This window comes from Sander lucioperca, chromosome 9, assembly GCF_008315115.2.
Source record: "Sander lucioperca isolate FBNREF2018 chromosome 9, SLUC_FBN_1.2, whole genome shotgun sequence".
NCBI classification, from domain to species: domain Eukaryota; kingdom Metazoa; phylum Chordata; class Actinopteri; order Perciformes; family Percidae; genus Sander; species Sander lucioperca.
The window spans coordinates 32,732,891-32,760,843 of NC_050181.1; the positions used below are offsets into that span (position 1 = coordinate 32,732,891).

Here is a 27,953-nt window from a genome sequence, read left to right on the forward strand (position 1 = left end):
CTGACAATCGCACACTGATTTTCAATGTGCTCCGTTACACAACCAGACAGGCAATTCTGCAGGCTGCACGGAGATCCCCGCCTGTGGTCGCGGGTAGAAAGATCCGCTTCGCCCCAGACTACAGCGGCTTCACGGTCAAGCGGCGCCAAGCCTTCTCCCCAGTCATGGATTCAGCGCGAGCCAAAGGGTTGGATTTTTTCCTGATCTATCCAGCCACTTTGAAGATAAAAGACGGCCCGCGATAGAGAGCTTTTACCTCCGCTAAAGAGGCTGAGGATTATGTGGCACGCGCTGCTCTTCTTCGGACAGTGACAGCAGAGACGACCAGCATCGCGGAGGACGCCGTGGAGGAAGCTCACGCTTAAGACGGTTGCCTGATGAACTTGGACTCTTGGTTTGTGTTGATCTCTTAATGTGAACTCGTTTTACTGCGCTGTTATCTGATCGCACTGTTGTCTGATATAATTATAGAGCCTGTGTTTCTGAATGACATTTCTGTCTTGTTGAAAAGTGTTCGTCACCATCTGTTTTTTTTGTTGTTTTTTTTGTTGATGAGAAATGTGGTTACTTCAAAGCTAATTTAGTATGGATCCAAATTGATCTTACAAGCATGTTAACAGGGCCCATATTCGCTATTTCCCTGTACTGCCCCGTGTTTGACCTCTGATCACTGACCTAGTTTTAGTGTTAGCCTGGCGGGGCCCCCCCCCCTCTCCGTCTCCCCCTCTCGTGTCACTGTCTCATGTGTTTTTGTCCTGTGTCTTACATGTTTTGTGCTGTGAGGGACTTTACTCTGGATGCACTGTTGTTGGGATTTGACAAGGTGAAGGGCATCAGCATGTTGCTTTTCCACATCTGTCTTCATTTAGAACATATCTTTTTTGATAATGGGTGATCTTACATTTTTAGTTTGGAACTGTGGTGGTTTGAATGCACCTCACAAGCGCGCCAGCACCCTGGCCCTACTTAAAAAGAGAAATGTCGACATTGCATTATTGCAAGAGACACATCTGCTGCAAAGTGATGCCGACCGCTTAGCCAACAGATTCTATTATACCATCGCATCCTCATCAGCGAGCTCCAAAACTAAAGGAGTGGCCATTGTTGTTAAAAGGAATCTCCCGCTTAAAGTTTTGTCCTCTTGGTCAGACAATACAGGCAGAATCGTGGTTGCTGTAGTAGAATTGAGTTCTAGGAAAATTGCACTTGTGTCAGCCTATGCTCCTAATGTTTTTGATGGCGGTTTCTATGGTACACTCACCAATCAAATGCTGGAGTTAACGGACTGTTCTTTAGTTGTTGATGCGGACTTCAATGCTGTGTGGGACCCAAATATTGATCGGTCGAACGCAAAGGTCACTGGGGACCAAGCTCAGGCTACAAAATCAAAATCATGGGCCAGCAGCTTGGGCCTTATAGATATTTGGCGTACAGTTAATCCCACCTGTAAGGATTTTTCTTTTTTCTCAGGTAGACATAAATCTTTTTCCTGAATAGACTTTCTTTTTGCATCCCCCCCAATTATTTCATTCAATTGACAAAGCGGTGCTGCTCCCAATGGCATTGTCTGACCACAAAGGGGTTCTTTGCGCCACCACCTTAGACCGCCTGTCTCAGCGTGCTGTTAGATGGCGCTTTAACGCTTCCTTATTGAAAAATGAATCCTACATCACTCAGAGTTCCAGATATTTGCAGACATTAATGTCAGCTCTGTAGAGGACCCCAGAATATTGTGGGATGCGATAAAGGGATTTATTAGGAGCAACACCATACTGTTCTGCTCTGCTCCAATACCCGCAAAGCTACGTCACTGAGACCGCAAAATCTTGAAGCTGAGTTTACCAGATTAGACTCACTGTTACAAACTAATTTTTACGGACCGAATATATTTAGAGTGATCTCTAGTCAAGAAGGAAATAAACAACATTCTGAATCAGAAGTCTGAATTTCTAATTCACAGAACAAGGCAGTGCTATTACTTTCAGGGTGCTAGACCTGGTCATCTTTTGGCAATGAGGTTAAGATCCAGTGATTATTTTGCAGATATTCCAGCTATTAAATCTTCAGATGGTAATATTAGAACTGACCCTGTTGAAATAAATAAATCCTTTCAGACATTCTATTCCAATTTATATGAATCAGAGGTTACTTTGGATAAATCTTACTGCGACAACTGGTTGAATCAGCTTGATTTGCCTCAGTTATCAACAGAGGAATCAGCTAGCTTGGACAAACTGATTGCTATCGAAGAGTTAAAGGTGGCAGTACAGAATATGCAAAAAGGAAAATCTCCAGGCTTTGATGGGATTCCCCCTGAATTCTATGCAACTTTTTGGGAACAGTTGGGCCCAATGATTAACTTCTCTATTGAAAAGGGCGAATTCTCAAGGGATGTTAACACAGCCTTAATTTCCTTACTCTTGAAAAAAGATAAGGATCCTACAGAGTGCTCTAGCTATCGACCTCTGAGCCTGCTCAACGCTGATATAAAAATCTTCGCAAAGCTTCTAGCCCATCGTTTGGAGTCTCATATGACTAAATTAGTGAACCCTAACCAAACAGGATTCATAAAAACGAGACTAGCAGCAGATAACGTTAGACGTCTTCTTCATATTGTTGATGCGGCAGTAAGACCCCAATGTCACTTCTTTCTCTTGACGCTATGAAAGCCTTTGACAGGCTTGAGTGGCCATTTTTATGGTCAGTCTTAGAGGTGATGGGTTTTGGTAAAACTTTCATTGGTATGATTAAAGTTTTGTATTCTAATCCCTCAGCTCGAGTCTTAACCGGTCGCACCTCTTCCTCTTTATTTCCTGTTTCTAGATCCTCACACCAAGGCTGTCCCTTGAGTCCTGCACTATTTGTCATTTCTCTGGAGCCTCTAGCTCAAGCTATTCGCCAGTCAGTTATGGTGTCACCAATAAGCATTCGTAGTACACAGCATCATCTCTCATTTGCGGACAATGTTTTGGTTTTTTTAGAGAACCCCTCTCGATCTCTTCCTCATCTTCTATCATTATGCGAGGAGTATGGAAGCTTAGCAGGCTTTAAAATTAACTGGTCAAAGTCTGCACTACTTCATTTAAATGACTCTGCCCGCGATTCAATCATCCCTACTAACATCCCCATCCCCATTGTTAAGCAGTTTAAATATTTGGGCATTGAGGTCTTCCCCTGCTTAAACCAGATTGTGAAATATAACTATTCGGTTGCTCTAAATAATGTTTTGAAAGATATGGAAAAGTGGATGAGTCTCCCCATGTCGATTCAAGCCCGTATCTCAGTGGTTGAAATGAATGTGTTACCCAGGATTAATTTTGTGAGTTCTATGCTACCTCTCTCCCCTCCTGCTGACTACTGGCGTAAATTACAATCAGCAGTATCTAAATTTATCTGGAAAGGCAAAGATGTCCACTTTACAGAGAAGGAAAGAGGATGGTGGCCTTTCTGTTCCCAACTTCAAACATTACCTCTGGGCCTTCGTATTGAGGCCCCTTCTAACTTGGTTTAGCCCAGATGTGTCTGTCTGCTGGCGTGCCTTAGAAAGTGCTATTATAGAGCCTTGGTCCCTCCATGACGTTCTTTTGCCAATATTTCTAATAAACAGTGGCAGCTACGCTTTTGCCCCATCGTCTCACATCTTATCAATATGTGGAGATTGGCTGCCTTTTTCTGACTTGCAGAACTCATTCAATCTACCACGTTCCTCTTTTTTCTTTTACCTTCAATTAAGATCAGCACTCAAGGCATACGGTGTCCCTTGGCAGAGGCCGTTGCCCATCCATCCTATCCGGAAGTTATTTACTGTGCACCCTAAAAACTGTGGTATGGTATCTAAGCTTTATCAGTTCTTAGTGGTATCTGGCCGCTCTGCCCCCCTATTGAGAGGATCTGGGCACACGATTGCCCAGGCCTGAGTATCGATCTCAACTGGCATGATGTATGGTCTAGCATTCCAGAAGTATCACGCAATCCGGACCACCAGCAGCTTCACTACAATTTTATTCATAGGACATATCTCACCCCTGTGAAAATGCACCACATGAATATAATTAACAGCCCATTATGCACCCTCTGCCCAATAAAAGCACAAGGCACATATTTTCACATTATCTGGGAGTGTTCTCCCGTCAGTCGGTTCTGGAACAGCATTGCATCCAAAATATCTGCCTTGTTTAATGTTACTGTGCCTGTTTCTGTCAGTGTTTTGATTTTGAATGATCTGTCAGCCCTTCAACTCTCTGGAACTCAGAAACATGCTGTATTTGCTGGACTTACAGCTGCAAAGAAAATGATTGCAACTCGTTGGAAACCACCTCACGACCTGTCTATCCGCACATGGACCATTTCCTACTTGGATGTAGTGTATATGGAGCTGTCCACGGCACGTATCAATGGAGCGCCAGGAAAGACCCTGGACACTTGGGTGAACATTGCTGAGGCTGTGAAGTCCGGGCTGTGTCTGTCTGTGTTTGTGTATGTGTTTGTGTGTGTCTGTTTCTGCTTGTTGTTTTTGTCTCCCTCCCTCCCGTCTTTCCTCTTCGTCCCCTTTTTATTTATTTATTTTTTTTCTCTTTCTGGCCCTGGGACACGTTCTCTGTCTCTGTGTATTGTTTGTAGTTTGTAGTTGTTTATTTCCTTTAATAATATAAAAAAAAAACATTTGATCACAAAAAAAAAAAAATGAATCATGAACGCTGTGTTTGAGCTATGTTACTGGTTACTGGTTCATCATTCGACTGCTCATGACTTATCGAAAATGGCGGCCGCATGTAAACATTAATGCTACTGTCTTTATAATCTATCTTTGTAATAAACTGTCTGTACACTTACAAAGTTCTCAATGGTTCGATTTGCATGTAGGGACCCTCATTATGCTACCGTTTAAGTGTGGTGCTGTTTCGAGCCTTGTTAGTGGTATCAAAACGTGATTTCCCCTGTGCTCCGAAAGCTAGCGTTAGCAGCTAACCCCCGGTTTGCGGTAGCTTGTTTCAAGCTAGCGACACATTCTATTAGCATGAAAACAGATCCCAGAGAACGTTTGACTCGGTACACATATGTTATTAACCCCTAGGTTCATTTTGCGCCAGAATTGTCCTTTAAATTAACTCACTTCTCAAGTTTTTCTTCTTCCCTACTTTACTTTTGTACATTCTGTCTTTGAAACAATGGATGTTACTTTACTGTAGTACACAGCTGCCTCCAATAATGTCACATAAATAATTTGTAATACCATTGCATCACTGATGCAATTTTGTGTGAACAAACTGAAGGTTTACATGATAAACATGAACAAAGTATGTTTTCTTATACATCATACAAAGCTGATAGAGAAAATGTCAAACTGATATGAGAGTATAACTGAGGAACTTTTCCTCCTGAATCACCACAAAGTACAGTGTTCATGTTTAGAGTCAGTCAGTCTCTGTCCTTTCAACTTTCCTCACTAAAACAGCTTTGTCACAGAGAAAGGAGCAGTTTTCTATCACTTGTTGCTTTTTACAACCAACATTTTGTTGATGCACTCAGTCAATAAAGAGGATTTATTACACAGACTTTAAAGAAACTGTAGTAATAGAATTAATTTGGTAGAGTTTGAGTGTGAAGAAGTTTAGTTGAGTCCTGGCAGATATGAGACAACAGATATTGTGTAGTTGTGGATTTGAGGTCATTTTATTTCTCGTTCTCTTAATTTTCATGAAGGTGAAACTTCAGAATGAGGCTGTCATGTTGGTTCAGTGTTTAGCTCTGTCACCTCACAGTCAGACGATCCTGGGTGGTAAAGTTTGAATCCAGACTTGATTCAAACTTCCTGTGACTCATTTTGTCCAGAGTGTAATCTGTCAATTCACAAAACAGCCTGCTGTGCTTTTCTAATTTATCCTGAGTTAGCAACAAATGAATGCATCTAAAACAGTCACTACTATTTCAGGTCATAGTTCCCTTATCTTTATTGTGACTATAATTGCCACTGTTCATCATACCCCCACCTGCACCGGCAGACAACCGTCCACCGAAAGCCTGGGTCTGTCCGAGGTTTCTCCCTAAAAGGAGGTTTTCCTCAGTATACTGTCCTTGCAATGAGTTGCTTCTTCAAAGATTGACAGTTAGCTAACCACTGTTAAAGTTCTCCAAAAAACACAAGGCATAACCTTTCTTGGGGTTCGACGAAGAAACTTTCCTTTCCTTATTGTTTTATACTGTAAAACTGTAACAAAGAGCAAAAGACAAACAGACATGAGATGAACAGCTACCCAAAGTATAGTACAAACCCACAACTTATAGCAACAGAAAATGCTGAGTCATAACTAATAGCCATGCTAACTATCAATTTAGTGATTTGACATTACAAAACGCCAATAAACCAAAGATATGCCAAGTACAATTCCTTTTAACATTTGTTTTGTAATATATACAGTACGGACAAATAGTATCCAAGGCAAAAATGGAAGAAAAATGCAGCAGGAGAAAACAGCACTGGCACTCTACTCTGCATCACAATCAATTGTCGCTCTGTCGCTCCGAAACGGACGTAAAAATGTCACACTTTCTCTGTAGTCTACCGTTAGCTAGCTACTGTAAATGTAGGCTACTTTTAAAATGCCATATTTTCCCTCTGGGCTCACCAAAACGGACGTAAAAGCATATTAACCATTCACTGCACGCAGACGCGGCCTTACCTATGTTTCACCCGTTTCAATTGAAACAGGCCCCGCCCTCCAAGGGGGACCCCAACAGACCAGCAAAATCCTATTCATTTTCTCCGTAGGATATTGATTTTCAGCCATAATGTCTAAACCATCCAAGGTAGATTGACCACGAGCTATGTTGTGAAACGAAAGTTTCTGCTCCTATAAAAGCCACAAGGTATGAAATCAACCTTGTTATTTGCGATCTTCTGGAGAAATACTACACTACCCACAATTCTAAGCAAAACACTGACGTCTCTGATTGATCGAACTCGCGGTTACCATGGCGACGTTTACTGCCCCCGCGAACGGCTTAAGCGATCTGAATCTAATATCGGTAGTTTATGTGTTTATACCTTTGCCTTTTTGCCGTTAGGTTAAAATGTTATTTTGAGGAAAAGAATTTTAAGATGAAATGAAACGTACATATGCCAGTGGTGCTGAAAAACGAAAGATATCGGACAACAAAAGAAAAGCTTTATTCAGTCTACCAAAAGTGACATCTTTCTTTGGTCCAGCATCTGTAACCCTACCGGCGACAGCAGCGGCCAAACCCCCGTCACAAGATGCTAGCCAAAATACAGATTATCCGTCTTCAACTCAAACTGCTGGCAATAATGATGACCAAACATTGTTAGTAGAACAAGAACATGATGATGAAGTTCCTACCGCAGAGACAGGTGAGGGAGATGCCAGGGAGAAAGCCCCGTTTACAGAGACAGACCCGGGGTGCTGGCCAGAGCCGATGACCAACGAATTGATATTGTTAGGAGCGGTCCCGTTCAGATAGAGGAGTTTAACTTCCCACAAAGCCAATCACACCGCCGTTTTACCAAGGACAGGTATTTCATGAAGATGAAAAATGGAGAAAAGATACGCAGGTCATGGTTAGTGTACTCAAAATCATCCGATTCAGTCTTCTGTTTCTGCTGTACCTTATTTGGCAAGCGGACGAGTAGTCTCACTCACAGAGGTTTCAGAATGTGGGAACGACTCTCTCACACTCTAGGATCATGAAAAATCTAATACCCCCCTGTGTCAATATGGACAGCTGGCGCGAGCTGGAGAAGCGCGTAAAAACGCACAGTAGCCTACCATTGACATCATGATATCAAGAAATGCAAATGTTGAAAAAAGGACAGTGGAACGACGTCATGAAAAGGTTAATTGCCATAGTCTGTCACTTTGCAGAACGAAACCTTGCTTTCCGTGGCCACAATTCCAACCTACATGAAACAAACAATGGAAACTTTCTAGGTGTGGTGGAGCTGCTTGCAGAGTTTGACCCAGTGATGCATGTCAGACGAGCTGAGACAAAAGAGATAGGCTGACCATTATCTGGGGAAAACTATACAAAATGAGCTGATCACTCTTATTGGAGACAAGACAGTGGAAGCAATAATACAAGGAGTAAAACAATCCCATTACTACTCTGTGATAATGGACTGCACCCCGGATGCTGCACACATAGAGCAGCTCTCTGTGACACTGCGCTTTGTCAAGTGCCAAATCGGTGCCGGGGCTACTGTTGGAGAGCATTTTGTCGGTTTCCTACCAGTGCTTGACACATCAGGCGCAGGGCTAACAGATGTCTTCTTGAAGCATTTGGAGAAGTTAGGCCTGGATGTCGAAAAATGCAGGGGACAGGCGTATGATAACGGTAGCAACATGCGGGGGAAAAATAGCGGTGTGCAGAAAAGGGTGCTTGATATCAACAAAAAAGCACTGTTCATGCCATGCACCAGCCACAGTCTAAACCTCGTCATTGTAGATGCTGCGAAGTCAACAGTGGAGTCTGTGAGCTTCTTTGGGGTGCTGCAACGTCTGTACACAATTTTCAGCTCCTCCAAACAGAGATGGGAGATTTTCAAGACAAACGTACCACAGATGACCCTAAAGGCCATATCCAACACGCGATGGGAATGCCACGTGGAAAGTGTGAAAGTGCTGCGCTATCAGCTTCCTGCTGTCGGTGAAGCTCTTCTCTCACTGGTCGATCATGCAACAAAAAAAGGTATGTACGAGTCGAGTGTGTGTTATTTTGCTTTGTGATAGACAGTCTATGATTTTAATGTGTTAGGCTACGTATTAGGGTGTTTTTAACCTAATTAAAAACTTAAACCAGACCCGGTGCCAGGATTATATTGAGCAGTTTCAGTACAATGGACAGCGGCCCATGGCATTGTAAAGCGTCATTATAAATTGTTGAAATTTAAAAAACAACATTATTGTTATTATCAGGTGACAGTGAGACTGCGTCTGCTGCCAGAGGCCTTGAACAGGAGATAACGAGCTGGAAATTCCTGCTTACTGTCATCATCTGGTACAACATTCTACATGAGGTTAATCGTGTCAGCAAGCTGCTCCAGAGCCCACAAGTTGGGATTGATGTGCTACAGTACGAGGTGGGATATGTTCTTAAATTCCTAAAGGAATACAGAGAGAACGGCCTTTCATCCGCCCAGACAGATGCTAGAGACATCGCGGAAGAGATGGAGATGCCAATGGTCTTCCCCACTACACAAGGCCAAAAACCCAAACGCCAGTTTCTGTATGAGCCCCAAAATCCGGATCCTTCCTTAACAGTGACACCCGAGGAAAAGTTCAGGAGAGATGTTTTCTCCCACTAGTGAACTCTGCCATTACAGGCACTAGTGAGCGCTTCAAGTTGATGGAGACATTTCATGGTCTGTTTGGTTTCATTTATAGAAGAGAGGAAATGAAAAGGGCCGTGGAAAGTTACACCCTCAAAGAAAGCTGCGCAAATATAGAAAAAACCCTCGGCGATGTGGACGCTGAGGACCTTGTGCGCGAGATCTTGGCTGCTGTCACTGCCGTGCCAGCAAAAGAAACCACGTTGGCGTCCGTGAAAGTGCGATGCTTATTCCAATGTAAAACGCTGTATAATTGTATATAGTTTTAATCAAATAAGGTTGGATTATTTCTATGTTGAGGTGCCTGTCCGTGAAGCTGACAGTGCACGTAATAAAATAATATATCATTGATGCAAACCAACAGGAATCCTTGCTTGTTCTGCTCTATTATGTTTATGTTTTATGTGGGTAGGGCCCCATATTAGTTATTGAAACGGCCCCCAGATGCTTAAGGCCGCCGCTGACTGCACGTGAGCATAGTCTTTGATGTCATTTTTCAGTTTTTTAAGAATCGGTTTAGGAATCGGAATCGTTTTAAAAGTAGGGGAGAGCGGGGGCGAAAGTACCATTTTTCAGAAAAACATATTTTTAAAAGATATTGTTTTAGACAGAGATATATTTTTGCTGTGGTCAATAACTCACAAGTGTGGTCTATCAATACCAGGTGGTATTTTGTACAAATGTCGAATGACTTCAGTATAATTTCACTTTGAACATAAGTTGCACATTGTTACTTTCGACCCCATCAGTAGGGACGAAAGTAACACACAGGTGGGTCAAAAGTAACACAACAATACAAGCTAGATTTTTTTTGTGTTACTCTTGTTTTCATTAAATATATCTGACTATAACTTTGTTAATATGTAACTGCAAACATATTCTGTCCTTTATCTTTGCAAAAAAAAAAAATATTAAATTACATTTTCATTTAAAATTTCAGTTTCATCAAATGTTTCAAATATAGTGTAGAGTAAAAACTTGATTTGTTTAGAATATTTTTTTATTGGCAATGTCAATCCATTTTATAAAACATTCAACAATATGAACAATATGAAAATTAAACTAAATTAGCATAAAATCTCAAAATAATCTAACAGTAGTCATGTTTTTATGCGTAAATTCAAAATGTGCATAAAAACATCTGGATGGAAACACTAAAAATAAATAAAATAAAATAAATAAAAATTCATAGGTGGAGGTGGAAAAGCTAAGGTATGGCTAACCTAAATGTGAGGGATAAAATGTGAGGGTGACATACCGAAATCAGCTGTTCCTCAATGTTCCTCTAGTGAAACCTAGAAACAAAAACAGCAAAGGAATAACTTTGATGGAAACCTGACTTATGTAAACAAACAAAAAGGAACATAAAAAAGGCATCAGCCTACTCATTGTCACAGTGGTGACAGATATAATGTTCTGCACCCTCAGTGCATGCCTCATGTGACCAGAGCTGGCATATACCATGCGACTTTGCAGCTGCCCTAAGACTAATGTGTCTTACAGATATGTCCAGAAACGCCCTCTCATACACATCTGGCTGAATCAGACCTCTGTCTGTCATGTCATAAACATGTTTTAATAAACTCTGCAACACAGAGAAAATCACCTCATTAGCAGTCGGGACGAAAGTAACAAGTGTTACTTTCGTCCCGACTGTAGCTCCTGACATTTAAACCCGAATTACATGTATACTGAAAAACTCTGACAAGGCAAACTTGATCATATGTGTTACAGCGATAAATAACCTGTAGATTGATAATTACTGTGACACATGAAACGAGAAACACAACTTGTAAATAGAAAAAAAGTACCGCTTCAGTAATTTACTTACCGTACTCGAAAACAGCTTTCAGGACATAACAGCGGGAAACAATGATGAAATCACGTGATATTTTGCGGCTCCGTCACTGGCTGCGTGCTGAAAGCGCTGTCATAGCTTGAAATGCAAATGTAGTCAGGGCTCAGAGAAAATCGCTTTGTTACTTTCGTCCCGTGTTACTTTCGCCCCGGTTCTCCCCTACCGGTTCGGCACCGGAATCGTAAAAATCATAACGATACCCAACCCTACTCACCACTGAAGGTTTCTGCCTAAAAGGGAGTTTTTCCTCACCACTGTCACACTAAATGCTTGCTCTTGTGGGAATTACTGGAATTGTTGGGTCTTTGTAAATTATAGAATGTGATCTAGACCTACTCTATCTGTAAAGTGTCTCGAGATAACTCTTGTTATGATTTGATACTATAAATAAAATTGAATTGAATTGAAATTGAATTCAGGTTCCTGACAGCTGGGATTGATTTATATCAACATCAAAGGTAAAGTTACTCCACCTTTTCCAGTACAAAAGAACTTTAGGAGTCATTTTACATCCTGATAATATCCGTATGAAATGCTGCATTCAGTAAATCAGAATCAACATCAGAAGGACCCGACGTCTGAAAGCAGCAGCATGTTCAGTCTCAGTAGAAGTCATTATGGTTGCTGGAGATATGAGCTGTAGTCTGTAGTCAGGTGCAGTCTGGAAATCAGGAAATGGATATATGTGAATCTTGAAATGCTGCTTTGGATCACGATATTCTGAAAGTGAAATTTTTTGTCACAAATGCTTCAAAGTAAAGAAAGTGGGGCAATTAAGATATGGTAAGATTTACCTTATTGATCCCACACTGGGGAAAGCCCCTTGTAACAACAGCTCAACAGCACAACAGATAAGAAAATACACATTAATTAGAAAAAGAATAGAAAAATATATAATAAGAATAGAAAAGAATTAAAAATAAGCGTAATAATAGTAATATATACACTTTAAACACATCATTTAGATACAGATGAATAGGAAACGGCATATCGCACACCTGTGCAATATGCCGTTTCCTATTCATCTGTCAGTAAAAGGCGACAGAGTAATACATAAATAAGTATACATAGTGCAGAATACTGTGTAGGTGTTGGCTCATGTTGCAGAACAGCTAGCAGTGCTACATTATGATGTTGTGGTCAAGAGTCTGACGTTGCTGGAATAAAGCAGCTGTGGTAGCACTCCTGCACTGAGGGTGCAGCAGTCAGCTGCTGAAGGAGCTGCTCAGGGAACTCAAGTGAAATGCAAAAACTGATGCACAACACAAGAGGGCGCTATCATCCTGCCAACCAGGGATGATATGACTTCCGTCAATTGCTCCAGCGCACACACCTCATTTGGAAGCCTTGTAGGACCTTCCGGAGGGCATCTCCTTAGGGCAGATTTATGACCTCGGGCATGAGGACTTGGCGCACGGCCTTGCAAAATTTGTGCGCACACAGAGGACTTGGCAATGCCAAACAGGTTAGCCAGCATGCGGTAACCTACCCCCGTTGCCAGCCAATACAGCCCAACTCCGACACGTTTCTGCACAGAGATGGGTTGCCTAAATAGAGTGTGCTGCCGTAGGAGTCTTGAGGAGAGGCGCTGACAGAGATAATCAAAAGTTGCCCTCGACATCCGAAAGTTTTGAATAAACTGCGTCTCTGTGAAGCTATTCACAACACAGTCCCACCACTCCTCCTCTATAGTGAATTTGCAGCCATAACCCTGCAAAAGGCCAAAATAGCTAATTTGGCTCTCTTTCTCTTCATTCTTCTCAGCACCTGCTCATTAATGTTACGGCTGCCATTACACAAACATTTGAAATAAAAGTGAAAATGCTTACTTCCTCCATAACCAACCTAACTTTAGTGCAACAGCTTGCTGCATATGATGTCATTGTTATTGTTCTTTTGCGCATGCGGGTCAGTTCAAAACCACAAACAGTTCACACTGGAATCTGATATAGGCCACAGTTTAAAAGGTAATGTGAACAGCCAAACAAAATATCGGATCTGAGCAAAAAATCTGAATTAAGCATCAAGACTTGCGGTGTGAACGTAGCCTTAGTCTGTACTCAGCCCTTATTATGAGGCTAGTTATCTCCAGTGTTTGACCTTTTTAAATACTGTTCTGCTTAAGTCTTCATTAACTTCTGGAGCCTCCAGCTGTTCATGTTTAGGTTCACTAAAGTGTGTTTGGGTTAACCTTGATACTTTTGTGTGAATAATTGGATTGACAGTAATCAGTAAAACTTAAAAACTTTACCGGTGTGATGAGAACAGAACTGCTCAACTTGGTAAAGTTGAATCATTGAGACAAAAATGAAAAGATATGTGTAATAAATGTTCATGATTCATTCAGTCTTTACCCAACTATCCAACATTAAAATGCATCTTTTACTCAGAAGTCTGTTCTGGATTTTAACTTCTTTATTAAAAAAATACTTGAAGAAGTTCATCAAATAAGATAAAACTATTTGAGGATTCCCTTACTTTTACAGCAGTGATTTATGTCTCTGGAATGAAGCAAAGCTTAATAACCCCTCCTCCTCCTCCTGCTCTCAAACACAGCAAGCTCCAGTCTCTCCATATATGTCCTTGTCCCCTCCCCTTTAGCACATGTTGTTTTGATCAGAGCTCACATTACTTTCAGTTCTGAGGAAGTGAAACTCAGACAGTCGTCACTGAGAGGTGAAATGGCGCAGAAAGGAGTTCAGCTGGACCAGGAAACCTTCTCTTGTTCCATCTGTCTGGATCTACTGAAGGATCCGGTGACTACGGCCTGTGGACACAGCTACTGCATGAACTGTATTAAAAACTTCTGGGATAAAGAGGATGAGAAGAAAATCTACAGCTGCCCTCAGAGCAGGCAGAGCTTCACACCGAGGCCTGTCCTGCTGAAAAACACTGTGTTAGCAGTTGTACTGGAGGAAGTGAAGAAGACTAGACTCCAAGCTGCTCCTGCTGATCACTGCTCTGCTGGACCTGAAGATGTTGCCTGTGATGTCTGCACTGGGAAAAAACTGAAAGCCCTCAAGTCCTGTCTTGTCTGTCTGGCCTCTTATTGTGAGAAACACCTTCAGCCTCATTTTGAATTACCTGTATTTGAAAAACACAAGCTGGTGAAGCCCTCCAAGAGGCTCGAGGAGAACGTCTGCTCTCGTCACGTTGAGGTGATGAAGATTTTCTGCCGTACTGATCAGCAGTCTGTCTGTTATCTCTGCTCTGTGGATGAACACGAAGGCCACGACACAGTCTCAGCTGCAGCAGAGAGAGCTGAGAGGCAGAGAGAGCTCGAGGGGAGTCGACTACACATCCAGCAGAGAATCCAGGACAGAGAGAAAGATTTGAAGCTGCTTCAACAGGAGGTGGAGGCTATCAATGGTTCTGCTGATAAAGCAGTGCAGGACAGTGAAAAGATCTTCACTGAGCTGATCCGTCTCATGGAGAAAAGAAGCTTTGATGTGAAGCAGCATGTCAGATCCCAGCAGAAAAGTGAAGAGAGTCGAGTCAAAGAGCTTCAGGACAAGCTGGAGAAGGAGATCACTGAGCTGAAGAGGAAAGACGCTGAGCTGAAGAAGCTCTCACACACAGAGGATCACAACCAGTTTCTACACAACTACCCCTCATTTTCAGCACTCAGTCAATCTAAAGTCTCATCCAGCATCAATATCCATCCTTTGCGTTACTTTGAGGATGTGACAGCGGCTGTGTCAGAAGTCCAAGATAAACTACAGGACGTTCTGAGAGAAAGGTGGGCAAACGTTTCACTGACTGTGACTGAAGTGGATGTTTTATCGCCAAATTCACAACCAGAGCCCACGACCAGAGCTGAATTCTTGAAATATTCCTGTGAACTCACACTGGATCCAAACACAGCATACACAGGTTGTTATTATCAGAGGGGAACAGAAAAGCAACAGTAATGACAAAACAACAGTCTCATTCTAGTCACCCAGAAAGATTCACTGGATGGTGGCAGGTCCTGAGTAGAGAGAGTCTGTGTGGACGTTGTTACTGGGAGGTGGAGTGGAGCGGGACAGGAGTTTATGTAGCAGTCGCATACAAGAACATCAGCAGAGCAGGGGGCTCAAATAAATGTGGGTTTGGACTTAATGAAAAATCTTGGGCGTTAAATTGTGACAAAAACAGTTATAACTTTTCGGACAACAATATCAACACTCCCGTTTCAGGTCCTCAATCCTCCAGAGTAGGAGTGTACCTGGATCATAGTGCAGGTATTCTGTCCTTCTATAGTGTCTCTGAAACCATGACTCTCCTTCACAGATTCCAGACCACATTCACTCAGCCTCTCTATGCTGGACTTTTGCTATATTATTCTTCTGGAAACACTGCAGAGTTCTGTAAACTCAAATAGACAGAAGTTATTTAAAAGTTCAATATGTAATACTTACAGCTAGCATGTAAAATCGTTACTGCAGTCCGAATTCAAAATACTCAAGAGAGTCGTCTCCACCGGCCCCTCCTCCCCAGACTCGAAGTTCACGGGGTTGCCAAGTTGAGAATACTGAACCTAATGTCCCACAATGTCGATGTTAACTACATGCAAGTCTCGCATCGCCAGACATTACTATTACGAGTAATGTGGTGGCTATGTTGACAATCATAAAATTGTGTGCTCTCACTATGCTCTGTACCAGGTGACAGTCACCTTTGTTAGCTAAATGTTACTGCAACAACCGCTTAAAAGACTGCGACCTCACGGTGCTCTGTACCTGACTGACAGCGACCCCTTTCTTGGCTAAACGTTATTGCATAATCCGCTTAAAAGAGCGCAACTTCACGGCCATCTGTAACCAGGTCACAGTCATCGTCATAGTCGGCTAAATGTTACTGCAACAACTCCTGGCTGCAGGTCAGTTATTAACAAAGTGGTAATCATCTTACTGTCCAACATTTCATAACCGTGAAGCTTATATATTCCAATGCGTAACGTACCATACATTGCAGAGCGACCTGTAGAGAACGTAAGCTCTCCACAGGCCAATTTAACAATTTAGGCTACACGGTTGTTTTGCCAAAGTTAAAATGCATGTTTCCATATATGAGATAGTCAAACTTGCTGTTTCTGTCATACGTCTGTCACAGTGGTTGTGCCAAGATAGTAAACAGCCTGGCTAACTCCTTCGGTAATGTTAGTTGGCATGTGTCCACTAAAGATACGTGCCAGGTCTATTTTCACACAAGCCGCGGGGCATTCAGACAGCCGGGCAGGAAGTGAAACAACGAGAGCATCCTGTCAATTTAGCAAAAGACACCTCCCAATATCGTATATGTTTCTTTTACAACACCACAGACAACGAGAGATTCATCTTGGAGGTGGAAAAACATAATAGACATTACAGATCTTTTTTATCAGGAGAACGCCAGAAAAGAGAAGGCATGGAGTTAAATTACATGAGGGCTTGGAGTGGAAGGTAGATACTAGCTTAATAAACACGGGATTGTTCTGTTAAGTACTTGTACAGACAATACAGTATATTCTGCGAGTTGGGCAGCAAGACATTCCGCTTCTGAGACGGTGTGGTATGGCGGAGGACGGAACAAAACCGGAACATAGCCGGACGCCCGCAGTGGAAAATGGGGGTTAGTGTAAGAAACTCATGACCAAAATAGTCACTGTGGTACTTATGGATGGAATTATAGTGAGAAGTTTAGTGAAACAATTGCTTGGGATCCCTTGGAACACCCTCAAAGACCCCTGGGGGTCCACAGAGCCTACTTTGGGAACAACTGATTTAAAGGACAGTGTTAAACTTATTTTGTGTCCATTGTTGCTAAGAGCTGATTTTCTTGTAATGTCTTCACTGCACAGAGATCAGCTGCCAATCAAACTTTATGGGTGGTAGTTTGAGAATTTGTCATTAGTTGTGTAAATGTTTGACTTTATTTAGGTGGTGCTCCTTCCTGTGTCTACTTCACTACTCATGATGATGTTTGTTCACTTGAACTGACAGTTCTCTGCATGAAAATAAACTTCTCTGTGCTCCAAATTGGCTTTTCCCTTTCCTTTATAGTGTTATATATCTTTTTTGTGCATGTTATATGTTTACAAAGTGAAAAAGCCCAAAGTCCACCCCAAAGGGACTTACCATCTCCAACAGAAAACACTGTTCACAAACTGCTCCTAACAGCTCTATTGTAGTCCAGCCTTTACTTCCGTGACATACGTCTGTCACTTTGTAACACACGTTATAATGCTCGCCTAGCTGCTAGCGGGGCCAACCACATACTCTGCTACTGGGTAGTAGTCCTTACCTAGTTACTGCGCATGTGTGACTCCCAACAAAGATGGAACAGAAGTGAGATGCCTCCCTCAGTAGCTAAAACAGAGAGCTCAACACCCAGGGTGAAAAGAGGAGCTGCAGCAATGTGCAGTACAACAAAAATATGATGTGTTTTGAAAATGTAACCATATAAACCTATTCTGGTACAACCTGTAAATACAATTATGAAGCTGAAAATGAGCATAATATGAGCACTTTAAAGAGAGAAATCACCAGAGCTTCCTTTATCCTAGAGATCTTGTTCTCAGCACTTTCATTTGTTTGTCAGACTAAATGTTGTTGTCCAAATCAACATACAAATTAGGTACTATGGTGTATTATAAAACTTTAATTATAATGGTCATTATCAATAAGGAAATCCTTTCTTTTTTACATTTGTACATAGCTGAGATCTGGTCAAACAAATTGATTGGGTGGATGGAGTGAATCTGTATATGAACTCATTGAACAAGAGCCATTAACAATAAACTAAAGCTTTACATGATGAAATGATGAAACATGAACAAAGTATTTTTTTGTTGTTCTTATTTCCAGGGTATCATACAAATCACAATATCAATATTCTTACATATAATAAGATAATTCTGAAGCACCAAAGATAGATCAAAATGATTGTAGAAACTCTAGTATGAGTGCTACAAAACAAGCCAAAATGTAAATGACTGTTCCCCACAAACAATAAAATGTGACAGCACTCTGATGAATGAATGATGAATGAGTTGTGTCTTTCCATAACACTGAACTCATTTCAGCCTCTGTCAGCATCAGTGTTGCTAATCAGTGGCCAGAGGCCAGTGGCCAGGTTGTGCTTTGATTGACAGGTGTGATGTGATTCTGAGCAACTAATATTGACAAATAGCTCCGTGTGTGCAGCATCATGAAGTGCAGCGGCGCAAAATGAGCTTTAATAACTGCCAGTTATTACAGCACTCAGCACTCAGAAGACACATTAATAACCATGGCTCATAATTCAATACTTTATAATTAGCACTGATTTCTGCTTTCTTAATGCATTGTGTTCTGCAGATTTCAGTTCTTCCTGGTATTGTAAAGGTGGTCTTCTAGCGCCACCCGTGGGAAATCTTTATTTTGCTTTAGATGCAAAACATGACAACAATCAGTATGAACTCTCTTTCTCAGTTCGTGGTTGTCTGAAGTTTTCTGCTCAGCAAAACCTGATTCCACTTATGTATTTCCATGTCTGAGCAATATACCTTTGTGTACAAAACTATCATTATTATAATATTTATTTAATAACGTAGTCTCAATGAGATCGAGATCTCCTTTGCAAGCAGGACCAGCAGGATACATAGAACACAGATAAGACACAGACAGAAAAAAGTTTAAATGAATCCAATGGGATGAGATTTTTGAGCTTTGCAGTTTGTTGCATTTACATGGTGCAAATTACTGGACGGTAGTCTCTCCAAGATCATGATTTTGTGGGGTATCAAGAGTTAGCAAGTCCTGGGATTTCAAAGGGACGCTATGCAGTTTTAGCCATTTCTTCGCTGTTTTCTCGCTTTTTGCTCTCAAGTTTCTCTATAGAGCTCCCCCTACAGCTTTGGAATAGATATTTGGCAGCTCCTATTACTTGTGTCTGACTCCCCACTCGGTCAGTCTGCCCTTTTACTTTTTCTCTGTTCCTCCGACAATGCTTTCCTAGCTTTCTGCTTCTTTTTTGCCTGCTCAGCCATGACGATAGTGTGAAAAACTCCATCGCTTCCTTGTTAGCTGGTTCCTGAATGGGCGTATGTGTGCAAGGGGGTAAGCCTCTCTCCACAACGCGTACCTCCTATGGCACCATTTTGAGGCTAACAAGTCATCACCCGCCGTTAGCATTCCATTGACCGCCATTCATTTTGACGTCACTTTGACAGCAAATAACTTTACATCTGAAGCGTTTAAAGACTTTATTTGTCTAGTTTACTAGATGAGTAACTTAGTATTTGAAGCAATGCAGTAATGCAGGAAGTGTGCATTTAGTTTCCATGCTTATTGTGTTTCTACAACAATGTTAGTGAGTAAATCTACTGAAATGGCCACCACACCATAACAGAGGAGTGTGATGCGTAAGATGAGAATGCAGAGGTTTAGTCATGTATGTCACGGATGTAAAAAAAAAACAATGTCTATCTGTATGTCTATGCCAAGCGCAAACCAGTACAGAAGGCATCAATAACTTGTTGGGGAGGGTCATTCCTTTTTTCCATATCATTTTGGAGGGTCATCCAAAATGTATTGCTGATGAAGGTCTATTTTGACTGAAGGTCCCAAAACTTCTCTGGTGGCCTCTGAAATAAATAACGAACAGTCCCTTAGGCCGGCGGCTCGCCGGCCGAAAGTTGCAAGGGTGGTTTTTCCACTCACAGGCGCTAGGGGGGGAGCGAGACGACCACCATTCAACTCGAAAAAAGTCATATAACCATTCCAATGGCTCCGAAGCTGTTCAGTTAAGGTAAATTAAGCTAAAAAAACTGCATAGTTCCCCTTTAAATTTGATAAGAGATGTGATGTACCAATAGCATGTTCTCTTCTTGTTGCTAGTGAGGACAATCCTACTTTCTCATAAAGTCATAATGAATATGACTTTCTCTGTTGCATAAAGCAGTTCAGAACACAAACAGCTGAAACTAAGCAGCATCCAGCCTGTGGTTCACCCTCAGTTCCTTTTGCTTCGAACAGAGCTAACTTCTGGTCTTTAATCAAGTCCAAGTCAAGTCTGATCTTCATATGGAAATTGCATGTGATTTACTCCTTCGTCTCTGAATGGTGACCATTCTTTCAATGCATTGGCATTGAATTCTGAAATAAACTATGCAAGGCCTGACTTTCACTCTCTTTTTTTATTTCTCCAGGATGTTACTAGGTCAAATACTAGGATGTTTTTGCTTTCAAGTCTTGGTAAGTTATCCACCCCCAGTTCTGCTCAGCTCTCTAATATAGGCAAAAATGCTCAAAATTAAAAAAGTAAGTCAAAATTAAGTCATATCCAAGTGACTATGGCTTAGATTTCTAAGTGACTAAATGTCATTCTATCCTTACATAAAACATACATGAGTCTTTTTCTTACACACAATATTTTTTTTATCCCAGTAGATAGTGATAGTGATAAAGTAGGGGGCTAAGTAGAAGTAAAACAAGCAACTCACAAATGCTTTCTTATATTTTATTGTGATGGGGAGTCATAAAAATGGAGCAAAACTAAAATAAAAACAATACAAAAAGACAGTGGATTTACAAAGGGTGAGGACAGAACAATGTGATATGCAGCCTTCGACAGTACAATGGAAGTTGGCACAGAACAGAAAACAGGGTGGCGGGACCATCGGAATTTGGCTTCGAAATAAAAAGGGAGGCTTCATAAAAAGATCCTTCATTAAAACGCAATGACTCATGCTTTGAAAATCACAGAGTTTTAGAATTCAGTAGCTTCATAACGACGCAAAGAGCGGATGCACATGTAACAAGTTTCTATTTCTCACTTCATTCCTGTCTTTTTTCTTTTTTTTTTTTTAGCTTAAAACAGAAGTCATGTTTACAGAATACATGTTTTATCTTTTTATGTTTTTTTTTGTTAAAACAAACTTCAGCTCCCAGAACCACATGTTGGGGTTTTTTGTTCGTCTTGAGGTTATTTTTCATACTAAAATATATTATTGTATCAATTCAAACTACAGTAATGTACGTTACAATGTGTAATAAATAACCATAAAAGAAAATATAAAAATAAGACACATAAATATAAAAAAGTCTTCTAAAAACTAAACAGGTAAATTTTTTTAATCTGTGAAAAGGGTTCTAATACTGCCATTGTCAAAAAATTATACAGAGGACACACATAAAAGAAAAAATGAAAACAGACTAATATTATAAACACTGTTCGGTAAAACCAACTGAAAACACATCGACAGAGACCACATTCACTAACGTTTGAAGTGCGGGACAGCTTTTTATTTTCTTTTTTACTATCCGAAACAAGTGCACAAGTTGGGCTGAATTATTTACTTTACAGTAAATCCTTGTCTCCATTTTACTTCAAATTCATCTTGGTTTTGTTAATTTTTTGTATTTCTTTCCGAGCCAACCAGGTGGAGCAGAGTGTCTTAATCTTCAAATATTTCTGCAGAAAATGGAACACTTTCTGTTTTTAAACACTTATGTAAACATTTTTTTAAACTTGTGACATGAAGTCCAACATATTAAATCACTTCTTCTAAAAACTTTTACCATCAGCAGGAAATGAGTTTACAAGGCATTTCATATCCACAGGTAAGCTCAGTCCGGACTATATTTCTCAACAGTTCCCACACCTTCCTCTGCTTCAAAAGGTCTTTACTTTTCAACTACAATTTAAATACTTTGGACAACATTGTGTAGCTAGGATTCTCAGTTTATCATTGTAAACTGAATATATTTGGGTTTTAAATTTGTGTTCAGACACAGTAAGACATTTAAAGGCACCATCTTGGCCCCTTTTACACTATTTATTGTCATTTAATAGAGATAACAATTAATCGATTAATCCAAAAAAAAAAGAAAAGAAAAATCAATGACCAAAATCGATAGTTGAAGCCCTAATACTGTGAAGCCCTAACAAGTGGTCCAAATACTTTTGTAGGCCTTGCAAATATTTAAATTCATTTCACAGGATGCATCTTTCAGCTATTGTGACAAATGAGCTGTTCTGTGCAAGTCGACAAACATTAGTCAATATGGGTCTCGTGTAGGTAACAGAGGGACATAATACTGGCTACATGTGTAAAGAAGAAATGATAACACTGTTCAATGGCACTTTTAACAGCACACAGGTCTTGCATAAGGCTGGAGGCATTGGGGTGGAGCAGGGAACAGCCCTGGTCCTTCACGTACAGTATGACTTCATTTATAAGCTAATAACACTGAAACTTTAAAGTCAACCAAAATAAGGAGAAGATCGGTAAGAATGGGCGCGTGCGTTTCCCGAACCGCAGCGGAGCCAGGCGAGGCGGAGTCTGCATTTCAATCTTCACCTGGAGACTCCACCCGTGTAGGCTACGCCGGGTTGCGAAAACACAGAGCCCTGATGCTGGCTTTAAGGTTGTGACTCCACCTTCCCTGATAGGGCAAGTTTGGATATGGCGTACAGAAGCCGACGTCTCATCCCGGACTCCCCATCCCGCCCACAATCCTCCCCAAGAATACTTTGTTTTCCTTAAGGCTAACAGTCCAACTGAAAACTAAAGTAATGCTAACTAGCCAACACTAACACAAACAACATCTTGCTAGCTAGTGTACGTATATAACACTGAAGGGCATACGATGCATGAGGCATGTATCCGTAGGTAAACCAGGAATACTGTAGTGCAGAGGTTTTTGTTCGTAGAACTCAATAAAATACTGATTTAGGAAACTTCATTGGCAATAAAAAGGTATAGAAATCTCTCATCTTTACAGGTTAAAATGTTTTCAAACAAGATTAGTAACACTGACCAAATGAAAACAGACAAACAAAAACAACCTGGTATGTCTCAGTAACAAGTCTAACACGTTGATGGGTGAATTCTGCTTTAAAATCTGGACTTCTATAAACAATTTTAACACTGATATTTCATTTCCACAAGAAAAAAAAGTCACTTTTTTTTTTTCCAAGTTCAGGCACACCTGGGTTTTTGTACACAGTAGTGGACCGTTAAGATCAGGCAACCGCTGTGACTTTCTCGACTTTTCTGCGGCTTTGTCTGAATTAACTCGAAATGTCATCACCGAGGCATTTTGAGCTGTCCCGAAGAGATTTTCCATCATTTTATTTGGCGTTTGTCACCACTTCCTCTGTGGATTCAGCACTGTCTGAGCCCTCCCTGATGCTTTTGTCCGTATTTGCTTCACAGTCTGCCACTTCCTCTGTATCCGTGCTTTCCGCTTCCTCCTTCTCTTCAGTCGTTTCCTCCGTCTCTTTGTCCTCCACGTGACCATCCTCAAGCTCGACCTCCACCACGTCACAAACAAACTCGTTGTCCACCTTGTCTCCGTCTGCCTCTTCCTCTCCGGCCGTGTCTTCCTCCGCCATCTCCTCGCCGTCCTCGTCCTCCTCAAAGTTGCCCTCGTAGATCTCACACTCGCCGTCGTCCACCTGCACCACCCGGATGTCGTCCATGCACATTGCCTCGTCGTCCTCGTCCTCGCTCTCCCTCTCATCTGAGTCCATTTGGGAGGGAGGGGTCGTGGTCCGGCTGTCCGACTGCGGCCCGGTGCCGAGGGGGCTGCCGAGCTCCGACTGAGCCTCGCGTGGGCCCGAGCCGGAGCTCGGCCCGTCCTTCTTGCAGTAGGAGTAGCGGTGGTTCATGTGCTGGGAGTATGAGCCCGAGTGGGAGAAACGCTTGCCGCACTTATCGCACTGGTAGGGTTTCTCACCGGAGTGCAGCCGCGAGTGCTCGATCAGGTGGTGTTTGTGTTTGAAGGCCTTCTTGCAGATGCTGCACTCGTGGGGCCGCTTTCCTGCAGATGACAGAACAGTCAGACAGAAGAAGAACTCAAAAACATCTAACGGTGGTTGTGAGATGATTTAATAGGATAAGCTAAAACTGTCTTTATTAAGACTTTCCTCTAGTCTCTTTCTTCCCCCCCCCCCCAAGACATTTTTCAACGTTTTCAAAGCTGAAACAATTAGTTGATAAATCGATTAGTTCAGTGGTTCCCAACCTGGGGTCCGGGGACCCCTAAGGGGGGCGGCAAAGATCACAGGGGGGGCGCAAGTCTTTATCTGGTTTGAGGTTGAGGTAAAAAAAAAAAATATTTACAATGTTAATGTTAAACAAATTATGATAATACACTAGAATATAATGTATACAAAAGTCTGTATAAAAACTATATATTTTTGTTCTCGCTTAAACTTGTACAGGCTACTTAGTAGGCCAAACCTCCGGGACCTCTTAACCTGTGACCCTTGCAGTCATCAGGTCAGCTGCTAGCTGCTATCATCCTCGTTTTTCCTGCCGCCACGGCATCACTATTTTATGAATGAAACATGGCGGAGAAACGTAAAAGTGCTGATAACTCCTCTGTATCAAAAAAGAAAGTAAGGGAAAGTTACCTCAACTTCGGTTTCGGAGGGGAGGCTCAGCTTTTCTTAGACATAAGTAGGGGGGGCGCCAAGGAAAAAAGGTTGGGAACCACTGGATTAGTTGATTGACAGAAAAATAACTTGCAACCATTTTGTTAAGGAATCAATCAAATTCATTTTTCAAAAACAAAGGTCAAACATTGCCTAGGTCCAGCTTCTAAATTATGAGGAGTTGCTGCTTTTCTTTGTTTAATGTAATAATAAAGTGAAGTCTTTAGGTTTTGGGATGTTGGCTGTATGAAAAAATAAACAATTTGATATCATCATCTTAGAGAGAAGACACACCAGCCCGATAATCGGCCGTCGGACCGTCTGGTGAGGTCGGTGACTTGAGTCTGTTCGGTGTGTCCCGTGCCGTCGGCCATCCGAGGAGCCGTCGGCATTCATTTGGGCCGACCCGACATGTTCAGTCTGGAGACAGGGCAGTCGGGACTCGCCCGGAAATGGGGAGCAGATGAGCCGCTCAAAATCTGACGAAAATCTTTTAAACTGACCTTTGTCAATCTGAAATGAAGACAGATTCAGAAACTGCACGGCCTATTTCTCGCTTAAAATGTTTTCAGAAACACGTTTCGGTGAACTATTTTAGTACAATATGAGATCGTATTCTGAACAAGCCGCCATGACAGTCTTTGTGAATTTCCGGAGAAAAAAGAACCACGTGACGCGTTCGTCCAATCAGCTGCCGGTTTTCATTTTCTGGGAAATAATCAGACTGTTAATGGAAACAATACAGAGCAGCGCTGCCGGCTACTATGGAGACGTATTATGTTTCGCGCAAGGGCAGAGCGTAGGCTCAAGTCGGCGTCACCTCAGTGTGTTCTGAGGCATTTTTTGGACCTTGGGGACCCGACTGATCAGTCCGACTGCCTTTTCTGCCGACGGTCGGCAGAAAAGGCAGTTTTCCAAAGCCTTTAGGCTTGAGCTTTTTTTTTTTTTACATCATTTTCTGACTTTTAAGGTCAAACGATTAACTGATCAATCTTGATATTAAGTAGTAGTAGTATAAATATGCAACAGATGACAAAAGGTCAAACGTTTTAAGAGTTCACAGGCCAAAAAGGGTGTGAGCCACTGCTTTAAGGTAAAAAAAAAAGCGAGTATGGTTCTTTAAGGGGATCTTTAAGGGGATCCTGAGATAATGACTGCTATGAATTGACAGTGTAAATAAAACATTATATTATAACATTATAAGACATCATGTGAAATGATGCTGGTTACTCTTAGAGGAATACGCCACCGTTTGTTGAAATAGGGTTATTCACCGTCTACTCTATATTAATATAGGTGGGCAAACGCATTTTTGTCTCAGTGCATGCATTGTCTAAAGGCCGTTTTACAGTAACCGCAGCCCGCGTGGCGCATCCAAATGTGACGTCATGAGATCACCGTGACCATTCATACCCGCGCTGGTGGTCGCGACACTAGCTGCAGTCTTCTCCTGAACAGCGGTGGCGCTAATGAGCAAAGACTACCGACGTTGCTCTTTCTACGGACTAGAAGAAGAAGAAAAAAGTAAACAACGGCAGAACTGGCTGCAGCATTGCCGTCAATGCTTCGATTTGATTGGATGAGCTACTTTGTCGGATCAAGCCTTTCATTCACCATAAAAGAACTAATCTTAACCCAGTAAGTTTACAAGAGAGACTAGCAGTCACTGTGAGAGTCCTGGCATCCGGTTGGCTGCGGACCCGTTCGGCCTCCCGTTTCCGCTTTGTCGCACGCCGCTGAAAAAAAAAAGAGCCGTACGCGACAGCTCGGCGCTCAGCTTGGATGCGTTCAGTATATAACACCTATTAGTCCGGCAGCGCCGCCGCTAACTTAGCTTAGCGTACTGAATGGAATCCTTTGTTGCCGGTTAGCATTTCGTGAGTAAAAGTGAGCCAAAAACCCCCCCCCAAAAAACAACCTAATTACTTATTGTGGCCTGCGTATTCACAACGAGTACAAATAACAATGCAGATTAAGACTAGACAATTTCCTAGGCAGATATTGATTTGGGACTATATTGGGTGGAAGCACAGCCGAAGCACTGCTACTTTGGCACAGAGATATCACGCAGCAACTCTGTGTGAGTACAGGCAAAGCCCGTCTACGGAAAGCCGTTCCACTCCCTATTAAGCCCCATTGTACCTACTTTGGTTGCAGTTCCACCAGAGTTCCACTGGGGGTGATCACGGTCCAGTGCAAAATGAATGGGACCCTATGGAGCTAGACGGCTAAATTTGTCTCTTTCGCCTGATTGTCGTTGAGAAATCTCAGATTTGATTGTAGTTTTTGCAATTCAACATGGATTATAGGTCAAAAGTTGAATGAACGAGTACTTATGCCCTTTCGATTTGTTACAGGTTGAATCGTTGTTGCCCATAACACGCTAGCATTCTGCTAATGAATGCTGATTGGTCAGTGAAGGACTGATTACGATCGGAGATCCCGCTTGACGGCATCCGAAGCAGAACCAGAATGCCAGAGTGAATATTTCGGCGTGGTCTTTAAAACATTAGCAAACCTCTTTCTAGCACGTGTATTGACAGGGAGAGCCTAATCTGTCAGCTGTGTTGTCGATGCCTCGAGAGAAAAAAGGAAGCGACTCAGAGCTTGCCGTAAAGCAGAATCTCTGGCCGTATATGTGTATGACGTCATTGACATTTTAAAAGGCTTTTTAGAACAAAAACGCCACTTTAAAAAAATCTAACACCCAGCAGTGTGTATTTTCTTAGCCTCCCCTTTCAAATGCAACATTCAAATTACTAGACAAAAAATTATATTCTGAGAAAAGTGGATTTTGAGGGGTATAGCTCCATAGAGTCCCATTCATTCTGCACTGGCCTGTGAGCCATATATGGAACTCTGGTGGAACTGCAACCAGTTCAGAAGCCGGAAGTAACGAGAGAGTGGAACTTCTTCCCATATTAGAAATTCTTTGGTACAGGTCTAATGTGGGTCGATCTATCCCGTAAAATAACCATGCGTCATGTTTACAATAATCACTTACTCTGTGGACAGCTGTTTTTATTGGGTCCATTTGGCAGTGCTTCCACCCAATATAGTCCCAAATCAATATCTGCCACTGCATGAAAAGTGGGATTTTCGTCAGTAAGCGGCACTGTAGATTGTCGTGGAAGTTCAGGTTTACGACTGTAAACAGCAATTTACAGGCAACACCGAAAACTGCCGTTAATTGTTGGAAATTGACGTGGGCCTTGCTTGGCAGTTGTCCCCCCATGACCCCCCCTCCCCCTAATTATAGGGGAGGCTTTAACATGTAAATGAAAATGCTGTGAGCTATACAAATGCAAATCAGGGTAGCAGCAGGGGGAGTTTTACCCCAGGTGACATTTTTCTAAAAGGTATTAA

General features: G+C 41.9%; 2 protein-coding genes and 1 long non-coding RNA gene across 5 annotated transcripts in view; 2 read left to right on the forward strand and 1 right to left on the reverse strand.

Moving 5' to 3' along the window:
* Nucleotides 1–11,848: 11,848 nt before the first annotated feature.
* Nucleotides 11,849–26,487, forward strand: LOC116040690. Its single transcript, XR_004102734.2, has 3 exons — nt 11,849–11,860; nt 25,358–25,359; nt 26,397–26,487. It is a non-coding gene; the product is annotated as an uncharacterized LOC116040690 (long non-coding RNA).
* LOC116040686 (E3 ubiquitin/ISG15 ligase TRIM25-like) lies at nt 13,825–15,218 on the forward strand. The gene has a single exon (XM_036005000.1). The coding sequence runs from the start codon at nt 13,883–13,885 to the stop codon at nt 15,110–15,112; it is 1,230 nt and encodes a 409-aa protein (XP_035860893.1). The 5' UTR covers nt 13,825–13,882; the 3' UTR covers nt 15,113–15,218.
* zeb1a (zinc finger E-box binding homeobox 1a) overlaps nt 20,650–27,953 on the reverse strand; it is a 95,525-nt gene continuing 88,221 nt past the window's right edge. For all 3 annotated transcript variants that reach the window (XM_031286223.2, XM_036004975.1, XM_036004974.1), the window contains exon 8: nt 20,650–23,971. In XM_031286223.2, coding sequence (XP_031142083.1) covers nt 23,280–23,971 — 692 coding nt within the window. In that variant the 3' untranslated portion in view covers nt 20,650–23,279. The remainder of the gene's footprint in view (nt 23,972–27,953) is intronic.

What these genes read in the sequence shown, in the direction of transcription:
- LOC116040686 (XM_036005000.1), top strand. Translation starts at nt 13,883, where the DNA reads ATGGCGCAGAAAGGAGTTCAGCTGGACCAGGAAACCTTCTCTTGTTCC.